The sequence below is a fragment of the Notolepis coatsorum genome (genome assembly GCF_963971535.1).
Source record: "Notolepis coatsorum genome assembly, chromosome: 17".
In the NCBI taxonomy this organism is placed as follows: Eukaryota; Metazoa; Chordata; class Actinopteri; order Aulopiformes; family Paralepididae; genus Notolepis; species Notolepis coatsorum.
In genome coordinates this window covers 109,714,788-109,736,647 of record NC_140181.1, presented here as the reverse complement: position 1 = coordinate 109,736,647, position 21,860 = coordinate 109,714,788, and the positions used below count along the sequence as shown (strand labels likewise).

Genomic DNA, 21,860 nt, shown 5'->3' with positions numbered 1-21,860 from the left:
TAACTGTATGTGGGATGTGACGTAACTGACGTAATCTGAAACCCTGTCCTCTTTTCTTGATCCTCCAATCACAACTGTTGCTTCCCTAGGATGAAGGATAGAGGGTGGGGTTTGAGATAGGTCCACTGCTGTATGGTCTCTCTCTCTATGACCCCCCCTCTACCCCCCCCCCTCTCTCTCACACAAATACACACATACTAGGGGTGTAAAGGTACACGTATCCGTACCGAACAAGTTTCAGTGTGTACCGTACCGTACCGAACGGCTGTGTAGTCGTGTACCGAACGAATACAACGGTATGTTAACCACTATAACAACCGCCCACCGGGGGCTGTTTTTTTCCACAATCGAATATAATAATTATTATTATAATAATTTTTTTTACAAGTCGATTATTAATTTCAATATAGAATATATGTCGACAGCCCTCTACAAGTACAATTAGTTACTGCAAACTTTCCCCCCACTGTACCGAAAACACGTACCGAACCTCGACTTCAAAACCGAGGTACGTACCGTACCGTGGTTTTTGTGTACCGTACTACCGTTACACCCCTAACGCACACTGTAACCGGACAAATAAGGACGACATGTTAATTAATTTGATCCAAAATGTATATATTTGTTAATCCTCATCAATACATTCTAGGATGGAGAGCCACAGCCGGTAGGCCTGTACACACCATGTGTTGTAGGAGTGGTGTAGGTTCGAGGCCACACACACACACACACACACACGGTGTGTACCTGACACCCGGGTGCAGCTCTTCTCATCCGAGAGCAATTTCACAACAACAATCAAAAAAAGAGAATTTCTCTCTCCAGACATTCGACACATAGATTTTCCCCTTTTATATCAGTTATTGTATATACAATTCTAATAAAAGATAAAACGTACGAGAAAGAAAAAAAATGAAAAAATCTCTTCATGTAATTTTCTTAATAATAAAACACGGCCCCTGGCGGCAGGTGTGCTTGGTGGGTATAAGACGGGTCCACAACAACAACAGCTGATTCGACACAGGTTCGCACTGGGAGTGACTCAGGAAAGTGTACAACACAGTAAGGCTACTACATTATGGATTTCATGATCTTGAAAAACTGCACACAATCCCTTGAACCATCATATTATGACTTTCTTGGAATAGTAGACCCCCCCCTCCTCCCCCCAAAGTGGCCTGAATTCCTAATTGGAATAAGGGAAATGTACATTCAATGAAGATTTATCTTTTTTTTGTATCTGCACACACAAGCGATGATAGAAACAAAAGGCTATCGTGGACTTTTTTTTTTGGCAGATAAATCCCGAGACTTAATTATGTACTGCAAACGTTTAACGATAAGCCTCCAGATGTCCACCGAGATAGAAGTTGTTAATAATATCCTCTCATGCTTGATTCGTGAGACGAGTAGAAATATTGACCTCTTTAAAAGGCAAATTTCATATTTCGAAAAAAACAATTCGTCATCGCCGGGAACAAATCAGTCCAATTGCATAAATCAAAAGAGTTGTTAACACAAAAAACGCATCCCATCACATAATCTTCCCGTAATGTCGATTTGTAACCTTGATGATGTCACAGATCCGTCAACGGTTCATTATTTTCCCTGTGTTCCATTGTCCTTTGCACGCTCCTTTTTCTTACGAAAAACTCGTTCACTTTTTTTTTTATTATTTAGAAATACATGATATATCTGTAAGCATATCTGTATCGTCCGATATTGATAATTTATTTCTTTATCAGCGCCGGTCCGATGATGAGCAAAAAAAAAAAAAACGTGCGGGTAATGATGGTATTTTATTTTTATCATAAATAATGGATGAGCAGAACTGGACAGATGTGAACAACCAATGGATTATTTCTCTGTCCAGCCGTAAGGGGTTTTGTGTCGTTGTCTTTTCACCGCACGGTTTCGTTTTCTGGTACTTCCATCTACAACCGCATTAAAATAGGCTGCGGAAACAAAAATAAAAGACAGAATATTTTCCATTTTTACAGTGTTTTTTCATGTCTCATCACTTTCAGTATGTACAAAATTAGATTACTTTTACTTTATTATTTTTTTCTGTAAATATTGGTTATCGGCCATTTTCATATTGGTGCGTCCCTACTCTCTCATCTTTACTTATTAAAGTGGTGATCCCAATATCCTAATTTCTGTTTATTTTGGCGACACCTATTGGTGATGCCTGGTTGGTGCCGTTGCATTCATGCACAGTGTTGACTCGCTTTCCATCTCGTGCTTCACTAACGAGTCAGGAAGTGACGCGTTTTACGTCCCCAGCAGCAACAGCAGCAGTTTGTTTGGAATGAATAGAAGGATGAATGTCTCGCCAGACACCGGTGTTTTAACACTAGCACAGCAGACAAGGGGTCACATGACCCCGAGGCATTTTCAATAAATGTATCCTCGTCACTCGGTCGAGCTCCAGCTCTGTCACTCCTGGCACGGTTTCTGAAATTTCAAAATGACTTCAGGAAAATGTAATTAGAACGTTATTATTCCACATATATATGGAATATATATGTGGAAAGTCACAGCACTTTGCGAGCGTCTAGCGCAGGGGTGGCCAACCCATGGCTCGCGAGCCGCATGTGGCTCTTTGCCCCGTCAATGTGTGGCTCTTCCACCCAAAAAAAAATATAAAAATTTATAATATTTTCTTTAATTATTATTATTATTTTTATTTATTTTTTGTCACTCAAACCTGTGGTAAACCTCATATTTTTATATTAAGAGGTAATTATATAGTACACTGTTTCATTTTTCTCATATAAGCTGTGGGGTCATCTGACCCGTTCCGGCGGGAATCGGTGACATTTTCTCCATGGCTGTTCTAGTGTTAAAAAAAACGGTGTTTTTGAGAACAGCCAATGGTTAAAAAACATTCATGAACCGGGGCAGGAGTATAAAATCACTATTGTGCTACAATCAATTGGCGACGGAGGAGAGTGGCAAAACATCGCTTTATATGAAAATGTTCGAGATTATTACTTCAAAATAACGCCTCGTGTATTATTATTATCAACGGGACATTTCAACCGTTTTGGAAAACGAGGAAGTGGCATAATCAAAAAGATTTAATAAGAAAAGAAAAAAAAAGACAAACAAAATCATGAAAAATAACACTGCTTTCACATTATTCATAATATAAATGTGCTAAAGGAACCGACTGTACACACGTCGTTTGTGGACGTGTGTGTCTTTCGCACTGTAAATTAAAGAAGGGATGCGAGACGGAGAGATGGAGAGGGACAGAGAGAGGAGGGAGCAAGGCAGTCCATTCCTTGCTTGCTGGTGGCAGCAGAGAGGGGGGGGGACGGGGGGACGTTTCTGTTCTTCTATAAGTTGCTGAAGAGCTCGTTCCTCTTGCTCCAGTCCATCGTCGGGGCTTTCTTGGCAGAGCGCTTCTTGTGGGCCCTCTCCTTGGCCTGGGCTACGGACCCACCCAGGGACAGGACCACGGCAGCTGCTGGGGCCGGGGCTGGAGCCTTCTTAACCTGGACACACACACACACACACACGATCAGCAGAATTCAATATCAGATTGCAAATATGTAAGGGATAATGTATAGCTACGAGGTCATTGTCGCAAAATAATTGACCGACAGAGTTTAGAACACTGAGGCGCCTCGCCGAGGTGTTCTAAACGCAGTGAAGGTCAATTCTTTTGCGACAATGACAGAGTATAGCTATACATTATCCCGCTTATTACATGGCTAACTTACTAACAATATACCTAATTCATTTTACACCATCGACAAGACGAGATCAAATGCAGACGCATTTGTTCGGTTCTGTGGCTCCGCGCTGTCATCGCCGGCAGCTTGCACTGATGAGTGCAGCTGTGCATTATGCTGAGCAGCTTTCATGACTGCGATCTAAATGCTTGATTGCTCCGGCTGCGAACAGCGGTCATTATTGCTCGGTTGCCCCTGACAACGGTCAGTTATCGGAAAATTTACTGACCGCTGCTATGGGCAACCGAGCGCTATTGACCAATCACAATCAAGCATTTTCGCGAATGTTAAAACGCCATGTAATAAATAATGATATACACAGATTACCACACGGACAATAACTGCGACCACGTATACAGTACTGTACATTCACACCACTCCCATGACTCTATGCAACACTTAACACATCCATCTACACATTTACATTTTACATTTAGTCATTTAGCTGACGCTTTTATCCAAAGCGACTTACAAGTTCTGTACGACAAGCCATCAGGAAGGGCACAACTCTCTCAGCTGAGTAACAATGTTCATCAAAGTGTTGAGTGCTACAGTGTAGGTTAGTTTATTAGGACAAGTGCATGACAGTCAGGTTAGTTAGGGTTAGATTTTTTCTTTTTCTTTTTTCATTATTTCAGATAATGGTTGAAGAAGTGCGTCTTTAGTCGACGGCGAAAGATTGGACGGGATTCGGCTGTCCTAACTGGGGTGGGCATGGGCAGTTCATTCCACCATTGTGGGGCAAGGACTGAGAATAGGCGACTTCTCTTTGATGACCCTCCGGGAGCTTGGATAGGAGTAGGTCTGAGGCGGCCAGAAGATGCAGAGCGTAGGGGTCTTGAGGGTGTGTAGTTAGAGACCATTGACCGGAGGTAGGCGGGAACGGTTCCCTTTGCCGCACGGTATGCCAGGTCGAGGGCCTTGAAGCGGATTCATGCAGCAATGGGGAGCCAGTGCAGGTCCCTAAGAAGTTTTTTATTTTTTTGAAAATCATCTGGCGACCCATTAAAGTGCTACTCCTCACCCACAACATTTTAAATCTCTATCTATCCGATCTCATCTCTCGATACTCGCCCGCTCGTGCTCTGCGCTCACAAAATGCGGGGTTTCCATCGATTCCTAGGGTTAAAAAGAAATCCGCCGGCCACAGAGCCTTTTGTCTACCGCGCTCCCTACCTGTGGAACAAATTACCTGCCGTCGTCAGGGGCGCCTGCTCTGTCGAAGCTTTTAAATCCCTGCTTAAGACCCATCTTTTCTCTCTCTCCTTCAACCTACCCTGATCTCACCCCCTCCTATTGCTAGGTTTTAGTGAGTTTTTCCTTACCTTCGCATGGGGTATGTCTGGGAGTGTTGCATTTATTTATTTTGCATTTATTTAAAAATGTTTGGACCTTATGGTGTTCTTGTTTTGTTCTTGACTTGTTTAAAGAAGACGTGTCCGGCCCATGGGGGACATTAACGTGTGTTGTCGGGCCTTACAAATACATTTGATTTGATTTGATTTGATTGCACACACATCCACACACTTACTTTAAACACTCACCTTTAATAACATTCACTTTTAACACTACACCGTATTTGATCTATTTATTACTAAAGATTGGCACTACATCCCTTACCTCATTTTGCATTCTGGTTGCATTTTGTACTTTAGTTTGTATATTATATAGTGTTTGGACTTTATTTTTTTTTAGCTTTTTACTGTATGAAGCACATTCTCAGGAGGCTCATACAGAACCAAGCATTTCACTGTAATGTACATTATATCATATGTGACAAATACAACTTGAAACGTGAACTTCAACACACATTCTCTCTCAGTACTGTAAACAGTACTGTATATTTGTATATCTTGTATGTCATAAATGTCTGGATGTAACAGTACTGTATATTGATTGAAAACTTTATTAACAGATTGCAGAATGGGTACAATACAGTACGGCTCAATACACACAATTGTTAAGGGGATGCAGACCAGAGAAAGACGTTCCCCCCATTTTCAATTAATCAGGACCAGATATCTGTGTGTCATAAATGTCATGATGAATTGAAAATGGGGGACCCTGATGTAAACAAGGCGAAAGTCTTTCTCTGGTCTGCATCCCCTTAACAATTGTGTGTATTGAGCTGTACTGTATTGTACCCATTCTGCAATCTGTTAATAAAGTTTTCAATCAATCAATCAATCAATCAATGAGCGTACCTCTGGTGTCGGGGGGGAGGCGGTCGCTCTGGGTAGGGATGCGTTGGAGGAAGCGTTGGACGGACTCGGGCTCACAGAGACAACGGGCTTCAACTCTACGGCGTCCTTACCGTTCACCTGCAAAACACATGATGCCGCACGTCAACTCATACCAAGTGTACGTACATAATACATAATACATGTGATGAAAAGAAAGAAAAACGGTGAGAGTGCTTTCAGCTACTACGCCCCAAAACTAGCTTTTAAATGAACTATCTTTATTTTATAGTCTTATTTTTCTTTATTTTTACTTAAATATTTTATTATAATTTAGAATAATTATTTTATGTAGTTTTTATTTTATTTGTTGTTTTGTAATGTCTTATTTTACAGTTATTTAATTGTTTTCTTATTGTTTACCGTCTAATTTAGCTATATTATTATTTTAACAATTTTATTATTATTGTATTTGTCCTTTCTTATTGTCTTATGTTATTGTCTTACTGTTTGTCTTATTTGTCTATTTTTATCTTATCCAGTTGTTTTATTACCATTTCTATCATTTTAATGTCTTATCATTTCAATCCTTATTTTACGAGCGTTCATAATTATTTTCTTAATTTTTTTTATCCTTTCGTTTCGTTTTCTTGTGTAAAGCACAAGAGCTGCAATCTATATATGAATGGTGCTATATAAATAAAGTTATTATTAAAAGGTATTATGTGATTTTGCCCACCAGGGGGCAGGAGCCACTATGCAAAAACCTTTCCAACCAGTGGCTTGAAGCACTGCTGCTCACAGACTAGCATTGGATTCATTCAACACCAGCCAAATTAAGAATGAACCCTTTCACTGCCACACACGACAGCCGGTTAATCCTTTCACTGTGACAATACAGAAGGTTAGCCCTTTACTATCACACAGCCGACGCGGATCATGCGGCGCTAATGATGGAGCATCGCCGTCGGTTGTGTGATAGTAAAGGGTTTAACCTTCTGTCGTGTGGCAGTGAAAGGGTTAAGGAAAGTGCAATAAATATTTGTGAACATGAGGTATTCTTCCCCCAAAGCCAGAAACCAGATAAGTCAAAAAAAAAAAAAAAAGTGATGTCATCAGGTATGATGTGACGTCTGGAGCTGCTCTGTTGACAATGAATGGGAGACCGATTTTGTGGACGGTTTGTTTTATCCTTTATACCCAGATATAGCGTTAGCCGTGTTCTCAGTTCTGAAACGGAAAATCTACCCATATAATAATATAAGATAAGATGGATCTTCATTAACTAAACCCCTTGGGGAAATTCTGTGGTCACGGGGGAGGGGTTACAGGCAGGGTAATAGAAATGTAAAGGAAATATAGAATAAAAAAGTATAGTAGATAATAAATAAAAATATGAAAATAAAGGTAAAGATCTGATCTGCTGAACAGGTCAAATAAGATAAGATATTCCTTTATTTATCCCCCCATGGGGAAACATACGTTACTCTAATGATATATCACTATATGAGTATGTACAGCCCACCCTGGTATAATATACAAATTCCATACTAGGTCAACCCTGTGTACAATGTGCAATACGCCATACTGAAACAGATTAAGTGGATTGTCGATACATATAAATGTGCATATGCAAGTACGATTAAGACGCTAATAAATGAATGAGTGATGCGAGAGTTCCCCTGGGTGCCCTCAGTGTCATCTCTAGAACAGCTTCCCCAATTCATCGTCTCTATGGAGATGCTTCAGACTTGATACCAGACATCATGAACTTTCGGCATCCCGGTTTTTGGGATTTGTGAGAGATTTTAAGTTTATGTTTCACTAATGTTTTTGGACCGACTTAAGACCATTTGGAATAACATGTATGAATTCTGGAAATGTGCCGTAGGTTGGTTGGTTCCCTTTTATAAATGGTTTTATTCAAACGCTCTCCTTCTTGGATTACATCGCCACGGACCGTGGGAAATGAACACCGGCCGCTTGCCAAACGCTGCTCAGGTTTTTGGCTGTGGCTGGTAAAAAGGTTGTGGACTCAGTCTGGCAGGTAACCAAACAACCAGCGCGTCGCCCCTTGGTAGGATTCTGTTCCGTTCTAGAACTCCGTTTGACTGGTGAGATTTGAAAGTGGAGATAGGTCAGTTCTCTCTGGGCTGTTTTTCCTCAACTCGTTTTCTAAAAATAAGATTTTAAGTCTGGATATGAGCTTTAAAATGTGACTTAAGATGGGGGATTTATTATGTTTGCAGCAGCCAATCCTCTTGAGACGCCTATTTACAACATACGATACGTTGCAATGGGCTCGTGGACCTGACCACCCCGTCGAGAGGCCTTTTGATCGGGAGGGCTAGAGTCTCAGTTCGCTGGCGCGGGTTAATTAGGGGCCATCTCTTTTTACAGCGTGGCTCAACTGATAAGAAGCCGCGCACACACACACACACACACACACACACACACACACACACACACACAGGTTTGAAGGCCCCTGGGAACCTACATGGCGACTGTGAAGTGCTCTATATTACGTAACGGGTGAAATAATAAAGAAACAACTTGGGGCGGCCATTGTTCCTTCGCTGGGAGCCGCCGCCGAGGTTTGTTTTGTAAGTGTAAGTAAAGTCTGCCTCGTTAGTCATCTCATTAGCATAATCCCCAACAGGCCTTGGGAATTACAGGAGCTTCAATCCCATGATCCTCCAGGGTCTCAGAGAGAGAGAGAGAGAGAGAGAGAGAGAGAGGGAGAGAGAGACACTGTGACCCACTGTTGCTGCTTCTGTTGCCATGGTGAGGGGTCAGCACCAATGTCATCGGGGGACAATCTACTTTTCCCAGGCTGACACTAGTGTGTGTGTGTGTGTGTGTGTGTGTGTGTGTGTGTGTGTGTGTGCGCGTGTGTGTATAGGGGTGAACAGACCTATCCCTTTTGTAGCGGGGGTTGTCTTTCATATTAGCTATACTTTTTGAGGGGGGGGACAAATTGACCTCTTCTTAATATTGAGGGAGACATGTCCCCTGCACCCCCCCGTCCCCGTCCCCGTCCCCTAAAACTACGCCTACTACGGTATCACGGCAGATATATCGGGTATCGGAAATTCAAGCTAACTCGAATATCGGAGCCAAGAAAAACATCTGTCTCTAGCCGTTGTAGTTCTGTGTTTGTTCTCGTGTGTTGAGAGGGAGAGAGGAGGTGTTCCTGTGTTTGTGTGTTGATAGGAGGTGTCCCTGTAGTTCTGTGTGCACGTGTGTGTGTGTGTGCGTGCGTGCGTGTGTGTGTGTGTTGAGAGGGAGAGAGAGGAGGTGTTTCCTGGAGGAGGAGATGTCCCTCTGATAAGAGCTCTCTCCCTCCTGTATCTGCTACATGTGCTTCACGCTCCTCTTTACAGGGGGGGGGGGCACATGGAGACGGGAGATAACCGGTGACACACAACACTGTCCAGACGCCTTCGGTCTCCAGCCGGGGGGGGGGGGGGGGGCAGGTGCACCGGGGATCAGCGGGGCTTTCCCAGGATATACTGAGGTGGGGGGGGGGGGGGGGGCTGTCGCTGGCAACTGTCAATCACCCCCCCCCCCCCCTAACACACGTTTAGGAGAAACACTGACAGGACTGTGATAGTGTCTTTCTTTCTCGCACACACACACACACACACACACACACACACACACACACACACACGCGCACACAGACACACACACACAGGAAGTCTACATTCAGTGCACACACTCGCTTTACATATTACAAAGATATCACATTTTTGGATTTTTTAAAGTTTGCATTTTGTACTTCATTTTGTACTTTAGGGTGTACTTTAGTTTAGTGGGGGGGGGGGGGGGGCAGTGTTCGTGTCCCATATTGAAAAAAGCCATCCTCAATCAGCTGGCTTGTAGTGTGAAATGTGTCCCTAATGTTTAACCCTTTCACTGCCACACGACAGAAGGTTAACCCTTAACTATCACACAACCGACGGCGATGCTCCATGATGAGCTAATGATGCTAATGATGGAGCATGAAAGGGTTAAGTCAGGATCACACGCATCACGCACGCACACACACAGTCCTCACCTCCAACAACGACGCTCTTTTTGACACGGGCTCTGGAAGAGGTCCTGGAAGAGAGGAGACAAGAAGAGGAGGAAATGAGACATGTGTGAACAAACAGCAGGGTTGTGAGGCGTGATTTTTTTCCCGTAGCCGCAGTTTTCGGAGACGCTCTCCGATTGGCCACTGACGTTTCTGGTCATGTGACATGTGCGGCCAATCGTGTGACGCCTGTTTCTTTCACCGTTTAAGCTTAGGCGACTCTTTCGAAGTTGGTTAAGGAGTTTGTCTTAGAGCAGGGCGATAGAACACCAGCCCTGATTCCAAACTCTAACCTCTAACCAACTTCGAAAGAGTCGCCTAAGCTTAACCAGTGATAGAGCTAGGTGTTAGGTAGTTTGCATGCTGTTCGAGGCGGAAATGGGCAAAGACACAGGCGTCACACGATTGGGCGCACATGTCACATGACCAGAAACGTCACGCGGTTGTGAGTGTGTGTGTACTTGTATTACTAGAATTGCGAGGACATTCTTGACATAAGAAATCAGGACTTTTTGAGGTAGTGAGAACACAGTTTCCTCAGTTTGGAAAAGACACATTTTTGGGTTAAGGTAAGGGGAACGAAATGTAGTCAATGAAAAGCCCTCACATGTATAGCGATTAGGCGTGGGGCAATGTCGAAATTCCGCGACTGACGCTATTGCTTTAAGAAAAACTTGGTAACCAGGCGGCTGGGTGGCGCAGCGGACTAAGCGCTCGTCACCAACGCGAGAGACACTGGTATCGAATCCGGCTGTCAGCGTTGCCTCCGGCTTGGGCCGGCCGTCATACTGGTTCAATTGGCAGAGTCAGCGGGAGGAGAGTCAATGGGTGGTAATCTGGTCATTGTAAACAGCTACTCCTACAGGTCGGTCAGGGCGCCAGCACAGCGAGGGAGGGAGATGGTGATGGTAGAGTGTGAGCCTCCCACACATTACACCTCACCAATGAGAGTCCGCGCTGGCAGGTGAATAGAAGTGGCTGGCTGACTCTGCATGTATCGGAGGAGGGGACATGCGATAGTATCCATCAACCCTCCCTAGACCGACCAGTGGGGGGCACATGCGAGCAACGACCAGGAAGGGGAGGGGGGAATTGGCATGACGACTAAATTGGGATGGGAGAAAAAAAACACAGAAAAACTGGAGGAGAAAAAGTGGATAAAAAACAAACAAAAAAAACGTGGTGACCTTTATTTGGAAAAACTCTTACGGGAAGTCTTGTTGTTGTCGCTAACTTGACACAGGCCTTTGCCACAAAATGAATGTTACAATCTCGGGGGGGGGGAAGATTCAAGCATTCCAATCAGAAGTGATAATGTGAGCGGTGATGGACATACAGTGCTGTAAATTAACACTTGACCACATGTCAACAACGTTGCGTTTGGCACATTTACATTCCTTTGCTAACGAGAGCTGACCTCTTTCCAAGTTAGGCTACATGGGGTAACGTTATATACAGGGTCACAACGTCAGCTTTTTCCCCCCCTTTTTTTATAGGCTACAACAATGCAGTGAAACGTAGAGAAAGCAAGAGAGAGACTGACTCAAGAGCTCAAGGCGTTGCATAATTGTTATCTTGGACACATGAGGGCCATTATCGTGGCCACGTAAATGATAATATCGTGCTATCGCCCAAGCCTAATAGCGATACAAAAGAGACTGCATGTGTGTGTGTGTCCACTGTCCACCCCTCCTTATCAGAACCTGGAATGATAAGATCCGGAGGAGTCAGTGACATCATAAACCCGTTTGGAAATGGCTTCCCCCTTTGGTAGCGGATTCTAGCCTAGCTTGAAAAACTCAGGAAGAGGTGTTTTTGGCCTAGCCACTCCGTATCCGCGTTCATTCATTTGTGCTAACGGTAGCCTAGCTTGCAGCCGGATAGCTTTCTACTGAACGCACGGAGAGGAAATTGGCATCTATCTATACGTTTTACCGGTCTTAGTCAATCTCTCTCACACACACACACACACACACACACACACACACACACACACACACACACACACACACACACACACACACACACACACACACACACACACACACACACACACACACACACACACACACACACACACACACACACACACACACACACACACACACACACACACACACACACACACACACACACACACACACACACACACACACACACACACACACACACACACACACACACACACACACACACACACACACACACACACGGTATCGCTGTTACATCACGGCCACCGCAGAGTAGGCTGAATACCGCGTCACCACTGTTTTTTATAATAATAATAATAATAAATTACCCTCCTCTCGTTGGGCTTGCGGCTCTGCAGATATACCCTACTCCCTCTATCGAGGTTCCAAGCGACCCTATTGGGTACCAGAAAAGTCACGTGAAACATTGCAGTCCACTGATTGGTCAGAAGAGAGACGCGTCACACGTTTTTTACGTCCTGAATGTCAGCTCATCACAACACGGCTAATAACGTTAGCTTTAACTCTCCGCCGGAGTGGACTATCATCGCTCCTCAGGAGTACTAAACGAGACATAATGATTTTACTGTCTGCAACGAATGTTATAATAAAAGCCCTTCGTTCTATACACTTGTCTGATTGAAAACTTTATTAACAGACCGCAGAATGGGACAACTCAGCACGCTCTGAGCAAAGAAAGGAACTGAGATATGAATAGAGTATTGCTTGCCTTGCCATGGTCCGGTAAATACGCTGATGTTATTGAACGTATAACTATATAATGTTACTGCCACAAAACGAATGCCTTTATTATAAAGTAGTAACTTTATAGTAATAATAATAAGAAAGGGTCGGGGGGGTTAGGGGTAACCACCCCTGCCCGCGACACCGAGTGAACTGCGCACGACCAGAGGGGAAACTTCGAATCCGTGTTTCACTTTCAATAACTAATGCGTGCTTGCCGAATCCCAAACAATATTCATGCTGCAAAGTCATCCTCTAAAGATAGACATTTAGACTAGAGGCAGGCTATATGCTATAAAGAGTAGACTACTACTAAAAAAAAAATGCATTCAAACTTCTTTTTTTTAATTTTTTTTGTGCGTGCAGTAATAACCGCGCGGTAGGAAATATTTTGCAAATTAGTGCGGTAAGGAAAACATCAATACCGCGGCAGCTCTACACACACACACACACACACACACACACACACACACACACACACACACACACACACACACACACACACACCTCAGTGGCAGTTGAGTTGCTCCATAGGTTGGATGTTGGTTTAACTTATTCAACTCAGTGGCAGTGGCAGTTGAGTTGCTCCATCTTGCTCCATAGGTTGGATGTTAGTTTAACTTATTCACAAAGTCATTTTAGTTTGACAAGTGTGACAGCCCTCTGGCTTTGTCCGACAGGCCTGGCCTGTGTGTCCTTGTTCTGCGTACTAAGCAGGTAGGCTACCTGATGGGCGGGGCCAGAGAGCATCGGGATGATTGACAGCTGGCCTGGGCCTTCTTGCCCTCTATGGCTTTAAAAGACTCACTAGTCTCAGTGAGGCTCCTCACTCGTTTACACCATAAAACACCCACCTCTCATAGCCGGCAGGTGCAGCTCCATTATCACAGAGTAGTAATGTCTGTGCTTGTTTTACTCTCTGTGTTTATCGCTTCCAGTGTCCTGACTGCTTTTGTATGGTGTTCCCCATGTAGTCGGTACTCTCTCGGCTCGTCTGACATCTTCAATATCACTCGTATCAACTCAAGCAGCTCCACCAGACCTGGAAAGTTCCCATTATGTGGCTCATCACGTAGGGCGGAATTTAGTCTACGGAATGTTCCGTTCTGCAAGATGACAGACTCTATGGCAATGAACCTCTTCATGACATCATTCCGGTGTTTTTTTTTTCTTTTCTTCTTCTTCCTCTTCTCCTCAGCGTTTGCATTTCTTGGCATGTCTTGTCATTTGTGCCATGCGTTCTCTCTTCTCACGCGGGTTTCCAGCACAGTGATTTCATCACCTCAAAAGCCCTGTTTTTTTTTTTTTTTTTAAACAGGGCTTTTGAGGTGATGAAATCACTGCGCCCAGGCAGCAATGGTTCGGCAAACAATTATTCTGAGTATATATACCTGCTTAAAAAACGAAAATGTATAATTTTATTTTTTTTATTTCTCCACGTGGTAAACACACAGGTCACAACATTTACAGGAATGTTTTGGAGTTGCATTTGGAGTGTATTTCGTGACCGTTGAGAACTAGGCTACCTGGCACACCTACTTCCAGTGAATGGCGCTAAGCTAGGCTAACGGCGCGGCTATTCCCTAAGCCTACTGCATGCACAGAGAAGAAAAGGGTTTGTACCCGCTTGTCTAACTCCAGGGCAGATGGCAAATAAGCAAATTTCCCAAAAAGTTGGCGTGTTCCTTTAAGCCTAGCATTTTTTCAGTTATTTTTCTTGTTATTCGTGCACTTTTGGCCTGGTAGGATTATTTAACCCCCAAATAATTGCTTATAGAGATTATTTTAACTTTTAAATGTACGGGTCAGTCGGGCCTTTGTGAGGGTGGGGCCTGTTTCAGTTCAAACAGGTCAAACATAGCAAAGGCCATCTATGTCTCGATCGTCACTTCCCTTTGTATTTTCTATAAATAGTTTGCTTAGTTATATACTTTTTAGAAAGACATGTGTATTCATTGATTTACATCACAACAAACAGAGGTCTGAGGTGAGGACTGTGTGCCAAGAGCCAGGTCACAACAACAAGCTACAGTTCCTTTTCTATAGTAGTTGAGATTTAGTTGAACTACTTTTCACTGTGAAGTAGTAGTTTGGCAAACTACAGGTTTTTAGAGTCGTTCCCCCAACGCTGTCTGTTCGCCTTCGTTAGTGTCTTTCCATTGACGTTGTAGGCGGAACAATCTGAGTCTGTTAATAGGTTATTGCAAGATGAGATAGTGCTAATTTCGAACTGGGTAAGTGAAAATAAGTTAAAGTTAAATGTTGCAAAAACCAAGAGTATAATGATAGCCTCAAAATATACATCTAGATCAAATCCTAAATTTGTTTAAATTTCTCCTCTGGTGTTTAAATTTCTGTGAATATTGTTTTTATTATGTACTGTACAATCGTCGTTTCTGTAAATGAGGGAAACCTCAGATGCTTACGATTTTAAATAAAGGTTAAAAAAAAAAAAAAAAAAAAAATATCTAGTTCTGAACGGTGCCGATATCGAACAGGTCAGTGAGGCAAAACTGTTGGGTGTTGTAATAGATGAAACACTTTCTTGGTCGAAACACATTATCAATATGGTGGCTAAGATGAGCTGTGGTAGTTCAATGATCAGAAGGTGTAGAAATCTGTTGACTAACGGTACAGCAAAGCTTGTACTACAATCTTTGGTCTTATCCCGCCTGGACTACTGTCCTACTATATGGTCTAATCATGTTTTCAGGGGAGCCGATGTCTGATCTATCACTATCACAGGACCTAGCAAGGCTAGCATGTCTTACCATGCTCTTGTAAATAACTCATGTACATATACCGATATGCCCTACTTTGTTTACTTGTTTTATTGCACAATGTCGTTCATTTGGATTCTTATTATAATCTATTGTATTATTGCACAATCGTTGCGGGCAAGAGAAGCGCAACCCCCCGCATTTCATTGTATACTTGTATGCCGTGACAAATAAAACTCTTGACTTGACTTGATCTATCTCCTATCGTTCTAGATCTGAACCACAATCGAACCGAATCTAAAAATCGCTAAAATGTATTCCTTGAAGTCTCTGTATCCTTGAACATCATACCTCCTTTACACACCCTCTCTCTCGAGTTGCCATGGATACAGTTGCTATGACTTCATTTGTAAAGAAGACTTTTGATGGCTATATGCCAACCAGTACCTCCCTAAAGCTCGGGCTTAGTCATTAACTTTGGCAACACCAAGGCCAAGTCAGTGCATATCATGTGATACTGCAGGCCAGGCTGCGTCAACACGTTAGGCAACCAACTTGCGTTCAGCGTTTCTCTGATTGGCCACGACGCCCATGTGACCGCGGCAGCGCGAGAGAGCGGCAGTGCGGAAATAGGCTGTCTATTGCCATTCTCTGCGACAAACTCTAACCTCAACCAACTCCGAAAGAATGCCTAAACTTAACCCTAACCTTAACCAACTCTGAAAGAATGCCTAAACTTAACCCTAACCTTAACCAACTCCGAAAGAATGCCTAAACTTAACCCTAACCTTAACCAACTCCGAAAGAATGCCTAAACTTAACCCTAACCTTAACCAACTCCGAAAGAATGCCTAAACTTAACCGGCGAAAGAATGCACGTTTATATAGAGAGGCGATAAATGAATTACATAAATAAAAATAAAATTGAAGTGATTCGAACTTGTCACCAAGGCACCGCAGGCTCCACAGCAAGGCGGCGAACGAGTTGAGCTAACCATCGATGTGAAAACAGGGGGGATTACGGCTGCATAATGCCGCAGGGGCGTGGCTAGGCGCAAGATGGTTGCCTTAAGTAATGAAGCGGCCAGGCTGCTAACCTCTATAACTATTGAACGCAGTGGGTGGGTTGTAGTGATGCGTCGGTCGCCAACCATCCTTTCGAAATTAACGGCTCAGTTTGGTGAACGTGAACAAACGTTGTTCACTTCCTGAAACGCTGACGTTCCACCGGAAGCATGTTTGTGTTTTTTTGTTTTAGTTTTTTGTTCAAGGAAAACTCCATTAGCTTATTTGCCATCTACCCTGGAGTTAGACAAGAAGATGCATACCTTTTTCTTCTCCGTGCATGCAGTAGGAGTAGGAAGACGTTGGGAACTAGGCTAATGGAGGAACCTACTTCCAGTGACTGATGCTAAGCTAGGCTAACGGTGCGCGTCTTCCTACTCCCACTGCATGCACAGAGAAGACAAAGTTATGTATCTTCTTGTCTAACTCCAGGGTAGATGCCAAATAAGCTAATTTCCCAAAATGTTGGAGTTTTCCTTTAACTTTCTTGTAATTTTTTTTCCCCTCCTAATTTTTATTTCCCCTCTCTTTTATATAGTTTTTCTCTCCTTGTACAGTGTCCTTGAGTCTGAGAAAGGCGCTTCTCTCTTCAAAACCAATTTATTATTATTATTATTATTATTATTATTATTATTATTATTATTATTATTATTATTATTATTATTATTATTATTATTATTATTATGTTCTACATTTGTGTTTAATAGAAGCGTAAATTACGTGATGAGTTTACCACTTTACTATGGAAGTGCACAACTAACCATATGAAACTATAATAAGATACGTGTTTTCTTCAGTGTGCAACAGTGACCAATAGAAGACATTCTAGTATAGACCACCGCAACACTTCCGGTATTCTCAGCTCACGAGAGAGAGCGGGGGGAGAAAATGAATGAATGTTGATCAGAGCCTTGACGTTAAGTGGTTGTAGCTATGGCTGTGGGGGTGCTGGAGACATGATCCAATAGAATGTTTTATACGCCCGAGTCTCCTGAACACGGGGAGACCACTCGCAAGTCGATCGGCACTTTCGCTGCTGAGCTATAGTCACTTTTTTTCCGCACCTACTCCCCAAACGACGCATGTGCAGATGGCCCAGGGAGTAGTGTCTGGACAATCCAAGGCTGGAATCGCCCTCCACACACTCAACAACCACAAACCCTTCCAAGCCCATATAAAGCTCTAGAACATTTGTTACGATACCAGGAATCAGTCTAAGAAATAATAGATATTGATGATAACAATAATGAATTACATTTATATAGCATATATAAATATGACAATATAAAGATCTTGAATCTTGAATGTGTGCGTGTGTATGTGTGTGTGCGTTAGGGCTGCACGATTTTGGGAAATAATCGAATTGCGATTTTTCTGACAGATATTGCGATTGCGATAAAATTTGCGATTATAATAATACTTTTTTTAAGCAGCCCCACAGAGGTTTATCGTAAAATGCGGCTTGCATCTGGCCTACGCGGTGGGTCTGTTCGGGACACCGAGCCTGAAAATGTTTCTTTTTACCTGGGAATCGATACCGGTACCCAACGGTACCTTTTTTTGGTACTTTACTCTCCCTCTCTGAAGTCTAAACACAAAAATCTAAAACCCCTTACCTCCTTCTCCCAAACCGTTCCTACAACAATAACAACAACTTGCAAAGGAGATCTTGTATCTCAATGGGACTTCCTGGTAAAAAAAAATATATATATATAAAAGAAATTGCGATTTCTTTTTTGCGATTTGCTAATTGCATCATTTCAAATCGCGATTTATTCGATTTAAAATCGATTAATCGTTCAGCCCTAGTGTGCGTCTGTGTGCGTGTGACTGTGTGCGTCTGTGTGTGTGCGTCTGTGTGTGTCTGTGTGTGTGCGTCTGTGTGTGTGCATCTGTGTGCATAGTACCAGTGAGGTGTTCTTCAGTGGCGAGGACGTTGCAGCTTTTGAAGAAGGCTTCGGTCTCGGGGTCGACCACCAGCAGACTGACCTGCTCTCCCCCGGCCTTGATGGCTGCTACCACCTCGTGGTGCTGCAGGCCCTCCACAGACATGCTGTTCACCTGGGAGGGGGAGAGGAGAGGGAGGAGGGGAGAGGAGAGGAGAGGAGGGGAGAGGGAGGAGAGGAGGGAGAGGAGAGGAGAGGAGAGGAGAGGAGAGGAGAGGAGAGGAGAGGGGAGAGAGGGGAGGGAAGGAGAGGAGAGGGGCAGATAATAGGAGAGGATATGGAGGAGAGGGGATGATAGGATAGGGGACGATAGGAGAAGAGAGAAGATGGAGGAGAAGAGAGGAGAGCAAAGGAGGTGAGAGGAGAGGAGATGGGATGAGAAGAGAAGAGAGGAGAGGAGGGGAGGGAGAGGAGGAGAGGAGAGGAGATGAAAGGAGGAGAGAGAGGAGAGGAGAGAGGGTGAGGGAGGAGAGATGGGGAGGAGAGAGAGAGGAGAGGAGGGGAGAGGAGGGAGAAGAGAGGTGAGAGGAGAGGGAGAAGAGAGGTGAGAGGAGAGGAGAGGAGAGGAGGAGAGGAGAGGAGAGGAGAGGAGAGGAGAGGAGGAGGGAGAGTAGATGAGAGGAGAGAGAGGAGATAAGGAAAGGAAAGGAGGGAGAGAGGAGAGGGATGAGGAGAGGAGAAGAGAGGATGAGAGAAGGTGAGGGAGGAGAGGGAGGGAGAGGAGAGGGAGGAGGGAGAGGAGAAGATAAGAGAGGGATGGGGAGAGAGAGATTTGTTTACTTTTTACATCCAGAGGAAATATCCCGCTCCGCTCTAAAGCTGAACAAGAGGGTTGTGTGCAGAAACCGATGATTATTCACTCTCCCCCCCAAGTCACGGCTCAGTGCTTCATTATTGCAGAGTAGCGGTCAGGAAACAAATATGTCTCAGCTCTAAGCCTTGGTCAGCATTTTGGGATTTTCTTTCAGTTCAAGGAGGACGTTTTCCTTCACCTTTCCTCTGAAGCCCCCTCTGCAACTATATTGAAGTCTCTCAATCTTCAATATAGTCTCTCTCTACTACTATTGCACTTTAGGGTGTTACACTCCTCTCTCTCTCTCTCTCTCTCTCTCTCTCTCTCTCTCTCTCTCTCTCTCTCTCTCTCTCTCTCTCTCTCTCTCTCTCTCTCTCTCTCTCTCTCTCTCTCTCTCTCTCTCTCTCTCTCTCTCTCTCTCTCTCTCTCTCTCTCTCTCTCTCTCTCTCTCTCTCTCTCTCTCTCTCTCTCTCTCTCTCTCTCTCTCTCTCTCTCTCTCTCTCTCTCTCTCTCTCTACTCTCTCTCTCTCTCTCTCTCTCTCTCTCTCTCTCTCTCTCTCTCTCTCTCTCTCTCTCTCTCTCTCTCTCTCTCTCCTCTCTCTCTCTCTCCTCTCTCTCTCTCTCTCTCTCTCTCTCTCTCTCTCTCTCTCTCTCTCTTTCCCTCTCGTCGAACTAGAGGTGTTGGCTGAGACGAGGATGAGGAAAAAGCTGGACGCTCTACTGGAAAACCCTCCCACTTATTCCCCCATGACACACCGCAAACCGCTTGTCAGCCATCAATCAACTGTGGGTACGGACTGCTGCCAATTGCTGGAGAGCTAACGGCTCTGACTCTTAATAATAAACACGGTTAGGACTGTCTGACTCTTAATAATAAACACTGTTAGGACTATCTGACTCTTAGTAATAAACACTGTTACTTAGGACTATCTGACTCTTAATAATAAACACTGTTACTTAGGACTATCTGACTCTTAATAATAAACACTGTTACTTAGGACTATCTGGCTCTTAATAATAAACACTGTTACTTAGGACTATCTGGCTCTTAATAATAAACACTGTTAGGACTGTCTGACTCTTAATAATAAACACTGTTAGGACTATCTGACTCTTAATAATAAACACTGTTAGGACTATCTGACTCTTAATAATAAACACTGTTGGGACTGTCTGACTCTTAATAATAAACAGTTAGGACTATCTGACTCTTAATAATAAACACTGTTAGGACTGTCTGACTCTTAATAATAAACACTGTTGGGACTGTCTGACTCTTAATAATAAACACTGTTGGGACTGTCTGACTCTTAATAATAAACAGTTAGGACTATCTGACTCTTAATAATAAACACTGTTAGGACTGTCTGACTCTTAGTAATAAACACTGTTAGGACTATCTGACTCTTAATAATAAACACTGTTAGGACTATCTGACTCTTAATAATAAACACTGTTAGGACTATCTGACTCTTAATAATAAACACTGTTAGGACTATCTGACTCTTAATAATAAACACTGTTAGGACTATCTGACTCTCAATAATAAACACTGTTAGGACTATCTGACTCTTAATAATAAACACTGTTAGGACTGTCTGACTCTTTGTAATAAACACTGTTAGGACTATCTGACTCTTAGTAATAAACACTGTTAGGACTATCTGACTCTTAATAATAAACACTGTTAGGACTATCTGACTCTTAATAATAAACACTGTTACTTACAGTAGGACTATCTGACTCTTAATAATAAACACTGTTAGGACTATCTGACTCTTAATAATAAACACTGTTAGGACTATCTGACTCTTAATAATAAACACTGTTAGGACTATCTGACTCTTAATAATAAACACTGTTAGGACTGTCTGACTCTTAATAATAAACACTGTTAGGACTATCTGACTCTTAATAATAAACACTGTTAGGACTATCTGACTCTTAATGATAAACACTGTTAGGACTGTCTGACTCTTATGATAAACACTGTTAGGACTATCTGACTCTTAATAATAAACACTGTTAGGACTATCTGACTCTTAATAATAAACACTGTTAGGACTGTCTGACTCTTAATAATAAACCACTGTTAGGACTATCTGACTCTTAATAATAAACACTGTTAGGACTATCTGACTCTTAATAATAAACACTGTTAGGACTATCTGACTCTTAATAATAAACACTGTTAGGACTATCTGACTCTTAATAATAAACACTGTTAGGACTGTCTGACTCTTAATAATAAACACTGTTAGGACTATCTGACTCTTAATAATAAACACTGTTAGGACTGTCTGACTCTTAATAATAAACACTAGTGTTAGGACTATCGTACTACTGTATGATTGAATCCTGCCACTCACTACTGTTCACTACAACTACTGTTATCCCCATTATCATTATTACTTTGCCCTTTGTTCCATGCTCTATTATTATGACTACCTATCCTCCCCCCCCTCCCCCGTGCTGGATTAATAAAAAAGGAACACTTGACTCGAAGTCGCTTGTGGGAGAAAGTCGAGAGGAAAAGGAAAGAAGCGGTCGCGTCTCCTTATCTAGCGGAGGAAGCTCAGAGGCGCTTTTCAACCGCAACTCCTCGATGACAACCGAGCCCA

The 21,860-nt window shown here is 43.1% G+C and overlaps 1 protein-coding gene across 1 annotated transcript in view; it reads right to left on the bottom strand.

Annotated features, from left to right (window-relative positions):
* Window positions 1–613: 613 nt before the first annotated feature.
* LOC311243725 (Na(+)/H(+) exchange regulatory cofactor NHE-RF1-like) overlaps window positions 614–21,860 on the bottom strand; it is a 69,071-nt gene continuing 47,824 nt past the window's right edge. The window contains exons 3-6 of the mRNA XM_084333059.1: window positions 18,408–18,561; window positions 9,984–10,027; window positions 5,948–6,064; window positions 614–3,503 (exon numbers count right to left, since the gene is read on the bottom strand). Coding sequence (XP_084189185.1) covers window positions 3,345–3,503; window positions 5,948–6,064; window positions 9,984–10,027; window positions 18,408–18,561 — 474 coding nt within the window. The 3' untranslated portion in view covers window positions 614–3,344. The remainder of the gene's footprint in view (window positions 3,504–5,947; window positions 6,065–9,983; window positions 10,028–18,407; window positions 18,562–21,860) is intronic.